Consider the following 10,365-nt stretch of genomic DNA (forward strand, 5'->3'; position numbering starts at 1 on the left):
TCCTGGTCATCAGCCACCCTCCGCTAACTATCAAAATTTCTCAAGCATGCGGTACCTACAAAGGGGTTAGAGTGGTTATAAGATCGTCAGGCCTGGTCCCTTAGATACCCTCGTACCTGTGCATGAAGCCAAAAAGTAAGAATAATCAGCGACTGTCGCACCGTAGGATGGTTACGAAGTTGGCAGACTTGGTCACCCAGATACCTCATGTTGGAACCTCAGGTCGACAATTGTCAGAGTCGGTCTTTTCGAGCCCCAACCAATTATCTCTCTCGGATCGACGTGAAGAGACATTCTCTGTGAGTATATAAATCCTTTGTAAGGTATGAACAACTTTCGCAATCTCCGCAATTTGAGCAACTACATATACTCATCTTCTTTTTCTTCTTCTACACTTCCATTTTTCTTACACGGATACTAACTTAAGTGTCGGAGTAATCTGTCAGGACTCTCCGATACCAATCTAACCTCCTATTAAATTGCATTTGAAGTCCTCATCATCTTCTCATTCGAGCTCCGTCAGAAAATCACATACGTCGAATCTTTCGTTGATTGATGACTTGATCATCCGTGATATTTATTCAGAATAAATACTATTGTAATAATAGCTATGATAATGGTTAAAAAGTTGTAAAAGTTATTGACAATACTTGGTACAATAATTTTAAATTGATTTTGTCAAATTAAAATAAATTTAATCAAATTTATTTTTTTTATTAAGTTGGTAGATATAACAGTATGCTATGTGCATTAAATTGAATTAATTTATTTTAATATATTTTAAAAGTTATAAGAATAAGAATATTTTTTAAGTAAAAAAATATATTAGGGTGCTCTATTTTTAGCGAAAAAGATAATAAGATAGACCTTTTTTAATTTTTGCATGAAATCTGCGCAGCACGAAGTAATTTAATTACTAACGAATCCTCCAAGTCTCGCCTCGTTCCCCTTCTTTAAACACAACACTGACTACTGTAGCCGCCAAAATTGGAAGGCCACCTTGCTTTTCTCCCAATACGACTCGCGTCGCAAGGCAATTACCCAACACGTTTCGTACTTTCGGCGGGCTTGTTGCGTGCACACTCCAGACACGGACTTTTGCTTTTTCACCTTCCTATTTCACAATTCATCCAATCCGACGTACGGCACACATACGGAGACCACAACCGGCCACTACTGCCCATCCTCAGCGAGGTGCCGAGGTCCACGAGGTGGCGTGGGAGAGCGGGCCTCTATCATTGGACCGCTGTTGGAGGTCGATCGATCGACGGCGGTGATATATACTTGAAGCCTAGCTAGCTCTTCGTTCCTCACCCAACTGTCCTGGTAAGAAGGAAGACCGGGGCCTGAGCAGGTACCAAAGGTATTGGTAACCAGCGGTGGCTCAAGGCAAGGCAAGAAGAAACGCCGATGTCATTTCCTTAATGCCAAGAATGGATATATATTCAGGAAGTTTGCTGGATGAGAACATTAAAGAATATCTTCAGAATTTGTTTTGATCCGACCGAGAGACATTTTTTCCCCTTCTACATCCCAGCCCGATTTGATTTATGCTTCACAATAGTTCTTAGTACCTCCTGTTGACAGTTTTTTTACTGACCACTCCAAAAGCACGCCGTATGGATGTTTATTCAGTGTACCTCCTCATTAAAGACGGCACTCCTCCCTGGTACGGAGAGTACAAAAAGTGCTAAAAGAAGGTAGTGCTCACATTCCTTGGTAGTAGCATTTCGGTCCCGCCGGCCGTCCATCTCATGCTGTGTTTTTTTAGAGTAGGTTTTGAGGAAGTGTCGTGTCTTTTGACGGGAAAAATTTATGCTTCACAATATTTTTTTTTTGAAAAAATAATGGTCATTCTTATATATATAAACAAAAAGTGGTTAAAGAAGGTACGCATCCTTGGTAGTAGTTTGTAGGGTATGCTTTTTATAGATTTTTTGTTCTTTTGCAAAAAAAAGGTAATTTTGTCGTACGATCAATCCTATAAAATTAAATTAAATCATGATCAAAAAAAAATATTATTCAACTTTATCGAAATTTGAAATAGATTTCCTATCGCTCCACGTAAAGTTGTATCAATGATGGATTTTTTTTTTTTTTTTTATCAAAATCTGCCATGTACAAAACCCACGACCAACATGTCCTGGCCAGTCCCGCATTCATCGTGATTTATCTCCTCACAGATGGTCGGAGGACCGATCGTGTGGGGCCGCTAGGTTGGCGGATTCCAACCTTTCGCAAGAATGATGGATTTTTTTTGCAGCAGAATGATGGATTTTTTTTTTACCTCCCTTTACTCTTTTTAATGCTGTGTCATAAATTATAAAAATTACAACTTATTTTTTTTACTGATGGAGGATTTTAACAGTAGAAGAATTGAATGTAGACTTTGTAGTTAGATACAGTTTCTTCTTAGTTTACTTTTGAATAAAATAAAATTTTATTTTATGCACATTTTAAAGCGAATCTTTGGATATTTAAATACGAATTGAATGTAGATGGAAGAGATGAGGCATGCGGTCCCCACGAAGAGTGGGTGTCACGTGCGGTGCGCAGTTCCCTTTTCAAATCTCCTCCTCCCTCCTCCCTCCTCCCTCCTCCATCCTCCCTCTCACTCTGGTACGATGGCGTCAATGGCATCGCCACCGAACTCCAAGTCTGGACACTAAGAATATAACCCACTGTTGCAGGCTTACGCATCACCACACGCTGTCACCGTACTACGATCAAATTGGTGGTAGAAAATTGGGTTGTCGTGCTGTCAGTGATCGAACTAGGACACCGAGAGAGGGAGAGAGAGTAGAGAGTAGAGAGTAGAGAGAGAGAGAGATTTATTGACTGAGAACAAAAAACACACAAGGCGACTGGTTTGGCAACTGCGGTAGCGGCAGCTGCTGCAGCGACGCTATTATTTTCACGCTCACGCCCAGGGAGCGCACTTCGCGTGCTGCGCCGGTGACGCTAAGCGACCCTTCACCGTCTCTCGGATTCCTGTCCTCCGCCGCGTACCACGTTATACCCCACCTGCGACGGGCGCAGGCCGTGTCTCCCCTCTCTCGCGTCGCCATCCCTTTCCCATTCCCATCGTTGCGCTTACGTCTTTTTGGGTGATCTCCATTCACAGTGCTGTGGATCTGCTTCGCCTCGTGACTCCTCGTCATCATGGAGCAACCCCTGCCGACCGTTCCGCCGCCGGTGGTGGTGGTCGCGCCTTCCCCTAAGTCTCCGGCCAAATATCCCGACCTCTGTGGCCGACGGAGGCTGCAGCTCCAGCTCCAGATCTTGAACCGCGAGATTGGCTTTATTGAGGTAATTCCACCAAAGATTTCACCTTTCTGTTGTTGGGGCTGATTCTGTTGGCTAATTTGTGGAACCCTTGGTAGCTTAGTTTCTATCTTCTTTTGGATTCTGAGACTCTTCCATCTTTTCCTACCAATTGATTTGATAGGTGGAAATTTCTTTGCGAAATAGGTAAAGGGAAGGGACTTGTCTACCTCCAAAACAGAGGAAAGGGAAAAAAATAATTATTGTCCAATTCAATGGATAAAAAATCTAGATTTTGTCATGCGAGACAGGCATTAACCGAATCATCAAATTTCATAGGAAAAAGAGTTTTTTAATAGCAAAAGTTGCTGAGGTGGCTTCTGAACCGGATCCACATGTCTTCAGCTGAAACTATTTTGGGGACTGTGCTTGGTGCCATTTTTTTTTCTTGGGTGCACCGCTGCATATCTGATTACGCTTCCGACAAATCAAATGTTGTCCAGGAACTTGATGTCGCTGCCTATACACTAGAATGAAACCTATAAATGTCATATGAGTTTAGATGCTTTCTTTTCTTTTTGTTGATAAATGTTTTTTTTTGGGAATTAAAAATAAAGTTTAATGTCAACACACAGAAATGAACATCTGTAAATATCTAATCATAGACGTAATGTTTAGGCTTGCATTCCATCTTTTTGCAGATGAACTTGCAAAATATAATTGCTGCTCTATTGTTTGGTTCAAACAGGAGGAGTTACAATCTCTTGAAGGAAGTCAGCCGGTGTCCAGATGCTGCAAAGAGTATGATCCACTTATTTTCTCTCGGGCATTGCTTTGTTGTTTTTTTCTCTGTGAATCATAAAGCCACAATCATACGCTGCCTATAGCATATTCTGTAAAATGTTTGAGATTGTGTAGTCTTACCATTTTCATCTTCTAGGCTCAAAATGATAAACAATTGCTTCTCTGATTTCTTGTGAATTCAATTTTCATTTAATAAAATCACTAATTGATTGAACCACTTTAGTGCTTCCAATTAAATACAATATTTGAGAAAATTCAGTAGATTACACTTTGCCACTTTTTATGAAATAAAGAATCTTATTTTGTTCTTTTTTACTTAAATCACTTAAACAATAAAATGATTCTACTTTATAGCTTTTCTATATTTGAGTGAGAGATGTTTAACCTGTTCGTGGCCATATTGTATTTCCTTTAGAATCTATTTCCTGTGGCTGTTTTCATTGCTCTAAGTTCAAGCCAGGCTCCCTGGTTCTTATATAGCTGGGCCTAATTCTTGTTCTCCTTACTAAATTTATGGGATTGTTACAAACATTTTGAAGTTTGTAGCTTTCTTTTGAAATTTGTTGCTTTCTTTTGATCTTGACAGAATACTGGCCTGAAAGACAGGTACTGTTAATTATACATTTGTAGTGTAAAAGTTCATTCTTGGTTTGTTTCCTTGGGTCAAAATAACTTTTTTAATTTCCTTGCATTTGTACAATTTTGTTGTTATAGTATTGTGTAGTGTCTTTTGTGCGAAGTTCTAACTTGCATATCATGTGTTTCAGAGTCTACGAGTTTGTGGGGACAAAACCTGATCCCTTGGCGCCTCTGTATGATTCTTCCACTTCCCTATTATCTACTTAGGTTTTATGTGAAAATACATAATATCCATGTGCTTGTGTTTCAACTAGAAATAAGAAGATGCACAGATCTTGTTGCTTGTGGAGATGGCTTCGGTACTTTCTCAGTTCTGACACTTATCAGTTTTCTTCATATATATATGCTGTTACTTTACCGTTCCTAATTATAGGTTGCTTATGTAACTCCAATAACTGTGAGACAACGAAATTTAGGTTGCAAGGGAAGATATCAGTCTTCTCCTTTGTTACAAAGTTTAAATAATTGCAAACTCTTGTTATCAATTGAGGCATAAAAATTCATATAGCATATTCTTGATTTTTAGTATTATATATTGCATTGCTATTAGATAGAGCAATAATCCATGCACTGATGAAACATAGGATTATTATCACTTAGATGATATCAGCTGGACAATGTAGCTTGGTACTTGGGATAATTAGCTGATGAATATGCCTTCTCAGAGATATATATTATGTGAAAAGTGGCTATCAGTAAATTTCTTTTCTATTAGATGTTTAAAAGTTCAGTTTTGCTCACGTTGCTCGGCACAGTCATGCTAACTACTAGAATTGTTTATAAACTAATATTAGCAGAAGTTGCTTGATTAATTATATAGTTGGTTTTCACAGATTTGTTTTCATATGTTGGTAATTAATTTTCAGTTGATCCTGTAATTTGTGTACCACCCATAGAATTGATTTTTTTTTTGTCGATAAACCTTAAATAATCGTATCATGTTTTTTGAAAGAGCTGCAACATATATTATCACTACAAATTGGTTACCTACCATATTCTGAGCTGTAAGCATCACACGCAGAAGGCTTTTCCGACAGTTTAGAGCTGCTATATTGTGAAAATTAGTACTATCTATACATATTGATTTTTTTTATAGAATAAATAACATTCTCATAATTAGTTACATTAATTTTTTATATCAGGTCAAAATTGTGCTTCAATTTTTCATGGATTTGCTGCTTCAATGGATGCACGCTTGGGCTTGAAAGACCAAGCTGCTCTTGTTCACATAATTGCAGCTGTTGCCAACGTGGATGTCCAAGCTCTCAATGTTGTCATGATATGTCATGCACACCTTGCTGTAGTTGTTCAGAAGTTAGTTGTAGTTGCAGCAGAACATGCCGCAGTTGTTCGAAGTCTCTTTGTAGTTGCATTGGAACATGTTGTGATTGCTTTAAAGTTCCTTGCATTTGTTGCATAAAATGTCTCAGCTACTCACATGCTCCCTGCAATTCCTGCTGCAAATGCTCAAAAGTTCCATGTCGTTGCAGTTGCTCAAAAGTTCCTTGCACCTGTCAAACGTGCTGCAGCTGCTCAAAAGATCCCTGCACTTGCAATGGGACATGCTGCAGCTGTCTAAAAAATCCTTGCAGTTGTATTGGAACATGCTGCAGTTGCTCAAAAAATCAGTGCAGTAGTTATGGAACATGCTGTAACTGCTCAGACATGTCTTGCTTGAAATCAGAATATGGTTGTCTGAGTGGTTCTTGCTTCAGAACATGTAGTGGTGGTAGGCCTTCCTGCTCTAGTTCATACTGTGGCTGCAATACATCATGCTCCAACTCATGTTGTGCTCAATCATTCTGCCGTGGATGTAACCCATCATTTTCATGTTCTGGTTCGTGCTGTGATCGACAATGTTGTGGGTGGAAGCTTATGTGCTGCCAAACACATCGAGATTGCTCATGGTGCTGTGGCTGGGTGCCATCATGCTTCTCCCGAAAATGGTGCTGCTGTAGCTCCAGGCCTTCATGCTCCAGTTCCTGCTGTTCCTTTCCCAATCTCTCCTGTCCAGAATATTCTTGTGGCTGCGTCTGGTCCTGCACTAGGTGTACAGATGCATGTCATTTACCAAAATGTGCTAAGCCTTGCTGTGTCACTGGATGCCTGTGTTAAGATAAAGAACATTAGTTTTCAATTCCTTATAATTAATTCTAGCTTGACATACCATATTAACTCTATTGTATCTTTGAATCATGTTTTTATTTTTAATATATATAATTTTGCCAAGTTTGTTATATTAATTAACTTGTTTGCTTGAGTTTTATTGAGATAAATGTATGCTCGACCATTAGCTTATGCTAGATAGGGCCAAAGCACTTTTAAATTCTGAAAGCATGAGCTGAGTTTCTTTGTGCCATTATCGAAGCTATCCCACTTGATTTTCTATTGTTGTTGTAATCAATCGATGGTGCAATCATGCCCCGAGTAGTTTAGTGTGATTTTAGTTTTGATATTTGATCAAAAACTTTAAGTTAAATCTTCCATATTGTATTTGATATGTGTTTTTGAGTATGCAAATGTTACATGAAGACACATGGAGCAAGTTTGGAGCATTGACTCGACATGTAGATCCAACCACGAGTTATCTGTTGACCCAATTACACGGGCTTGAACCGGCCTGGCCTTAGCCGGTCTGGTTCCTGTTCAAACCCAAAAATAACTGTTAGAACCAACGATTAATCGATGCTTTCGAATGTTGGGGTTTTTTTAAACGGTTGAGATTATATGATCATTTTTTTATCAATGACTATGATTAAGTGTTCGTTATTCTCCAAACTCTATAAATAAATAGTTCATTTCATTATTTTCACATTATCTTCTCTACTCTCCTCTCTAGTTCTAAAATTTCGATCGCTTTCAACTTCAATTCTTTAATTCTAATGGAAGGAGTTATCATCTCGATCTTAAAAGGGTAAGAAAATAATCAATTTAAATATGGATCTTGACGACATTCAATTTATCAATGATGATAGAGCAAGACATCTGAGACATTACAGAATACTCCATCTTTAAAATTGTCTATTTTTACTAAATATTTTGAGAAAGTCACTCTTCCGTCCGGAGAAATATATGTAAAATGTAAGTATTACAAAATCTTCTATAAATTTCAATCGAGTAGCGATTATGGGTCATTAAGCGACACGTTGAAACGAAGCACTCAACCGAATTTAAAATTGAACATTCTCAAATATAATTGTTTAAATTGTTCTTAACTAGTGGTACCGATTAAAGTTCATTTAAATATTTTGATAATAAATTAAGATAATTATTAGCTAAATTTATTTTTATTGAACATTTTTCGTTTAATTTTGGATCTAAATGCATATTAAAATATTTTTATCAATAATCGCTAAACGTGTCATCCGAACTATACTTATACAATTAAAAATTAATAAGTCAAGAAAAAATAATCAAAAAATTTAGTAAATTAAATAATATTTTTTTATATTTTGATAGTTGGAGTGATCATTAGTAAATTTATTTATATCTAGAGTTTTTGATGCAACATACACGGCTCACAATATCTCTCAATTATTATATTTAATTTTAAATATATATATATATATATATATTAATTTATAAAATATTTTTAATATCATTTGATAATACTAATTCTAATACTACAAGTATTAAAAAATTTAAATTTATATGTCAGCCTGTTATTGATGGTTTATTTTTTTATATTTGTTGTATAGTGTTAGTGCAAGGAGTATCATAATCGAACCTATATTTTGATGTTGATAAAAGTTTAAGATTAAATCTTGTTTGTGATATAATGAACTTGATAAAGTGTGCAGATAACACATCCAGAAAAGTCCTATCTGGAAGACTAAGCAGATCGAGGACACTAGGAGAGGAGTCTAAGCGGGTCAGTGAATCGGACGTCTAGCAGGTCAATGGGTCAACAAGGATCGGACATCGAAAAGAAAGCCTTGGGGTTAGAGGATCAAATGATAAGCGGGAAGTCTAAACAGGTCTAGAGGGTTGTGTTATATTTGAGAGATATCCTAAAATAATCGCCTTAGATAATGTATTATTTATTGAATAAATAAAAATACTATTTAAGTATACATTATGTATGTATTTGATTAGATTTTAAAATCAATTAATGAAATCCACAATATAATGCATAGCATGCACTATAAAAAAACAGCCATTTAGCAACGAAATTTTGCGACGAAAAATATTCGTCGCAAATTTGGGACAAACTTTGCGACGAAAAAAGTATTTGTTGCTAATTTGTAATGAAATTTATGACAAAAATAGTTTTGTTGCCAAAATTACGATGATCGATATTTGTCGCAAAAGAAGTCACAAATTTGCGACGAATTTAATTATTCATCACAAATTTGGCGAAGAAATCATAGATTCGTCGCTAAATTTGGCGATTCCACTGTAACTTAAATACCCGGACCCACTTTCAGCCTGTTCAGGTATTTGGCTTTGGCGACGAATCCACCGATTCGTCGCCAATTTGGCGACGAAACGTTATTTGTCGCCAAAGCCCTAACTTATCCCCGACCCGAGCCCTTTCTTTCTCTTCTTCTCCATGATTTTCCCCTCTTCTCCACGATTTTCCCCTCTTCTCCTGCGATTCTCTACTTCCAGCGACCCGACGACGTCGATCCGATCCCTCCGACGACTGCAACGGCGACGGTGAAGCTCTGGGCGATGGTGAACAACGGTAAAATTCTATTTTTTTTGTAGTTTGAATGTTTCTTTTCTCTTCCTCTCCGGCGCTAGGCGTGCTGGCCAGGAGTTGGCCGGCCCCTGACGGGTTGGTGGACGGCCGGCGGCGAACCTCTGATGGACGGTGGCGTCGTTGGGCGGCTGGTTGCAGGCGACTCGCCGGTGGCAGCTGTTGGGGGCGGATGGTGGGGGGTTGTGGGCGAATGGTGGCTGGTTTAGGGTTAGGGTTGCAGTTGTAGTCGTTGGTATTGTGCCATGGATATGGCTATGCCATGGATACGGAATTGGACGATATTATGCCATGGATATGGCTGGATCTTCCAGCGAAGCCAACTGCCCTTTACTTTCTTAGTCGATAGAAGTCTCGTGTTGTTGGGTGATCGTTTATTGTAGCTCAGTAAGAAGTCTCGTGTTCAACTGGAATTTAAGGAAGTGTGTAATTTGTTAGAATGAGTAAGAAAGTGTTTGTTGTAGCTCAGTTTATTAATTTGTTAGAATGAGTAAGAAAGTGGTTGGCCGGTCGGGTTAGATTTAATGGTTGATCTCTGTTTATTAATTTAAATCTATTTTAATTAATTATATTTGGTTTATAATATAAGTGTGTCATTTTGTTTGTGCAGGTCCTACTTTGAGGTGTGCTTTGCGTATTTTGGCTACACTCGTGTTTTTCACCTGTTGTAAGTATATTTTAATTTATTGTTATAATAGATTACCATTAATGACTTATCTTATGATTGATTATGAGGTTATAGTAGTTTTTATATGTTATAATTTTGTTTAAGAATTTAATAAATAAAAACAGGAAAAATACAGAATGAAAGGGGTTAGATGTATAGAAAGAACAAACCTAACCGTAAAAGTTTAACTGATGAGTATATTGTTGGAATGAATTTTATTATGGATATGGATTTATGTTAGTTTAATACATTTGGAGTTAGAGTTTCATTTGTAGTTATGTTTGATACA

General features: G+C 37.6%; 1 protein-coding gene across 1 annotated transcript; it reads left to right on the top strand.

Moving 5' to 3' along the window:
* Positions 1–3,162: 3,162 nt before the first annotated feature.
* Positions 3,163–6,822, top strand: LOC141831235 (uncharacterized). The gene is made up of 5 exons (XM_074718675.1): positions 3,163–3,309; positions 4,013–4,065; positions 4,836–4,880; positions 4,962–5,006; positions 5,850–6,822. The coding sequence occupies exons 1-5, from the start codon at positions 3,163–3,165 to the stop codon at positions 6,820–6,822; spliced, it is 1,263 nt and encodes a 420-aa protein (XP_074574776.1).
* Positions 6,823–10,365: the final 3,543 nt, after the last annotated feature.

This window comes from Curcuma longa, chromosome 1 (assembly GCF_044706935.1).
Source record: "Curcuma longa cultivar G26 ecotype Majalengka, Jawa Barat chromosome 1, ITB_CL_G26_1.1, whole genome shotgun sequence".
NCBI lineage: Eukaryota > Viridiplantae > Streptophyta > Magnoliopsida > Zingiberales > Zingiberaceae > Curcuma > Curcuma longa.

Excerpts from the sequence above, each read along its gene's own strand:
- LOC141831235 (XM_074718675.1), top strand. The coding sequence starts at position 3,163 with ATGGAGCAACCCCTGCCGACCGTTCCGCCGCCGGTGGTGGTGGTCGCG. Across the intron at positions 4,066-4,835 it reads GTGTCCAGATGCTGCAAAGA|AGTCTACGAGTTTGTGGGGA; the intron begins GTATGATCCACT and ends CATGTGTTTCAG. Across the intron at positions 4,881-4,961 it reads CCTGATCCCTTGGCGCCTCT|AAATAAGAAGATGCACAGAT; the intron begins GTATGATTCTTC and ends TGTTTCAACTAG.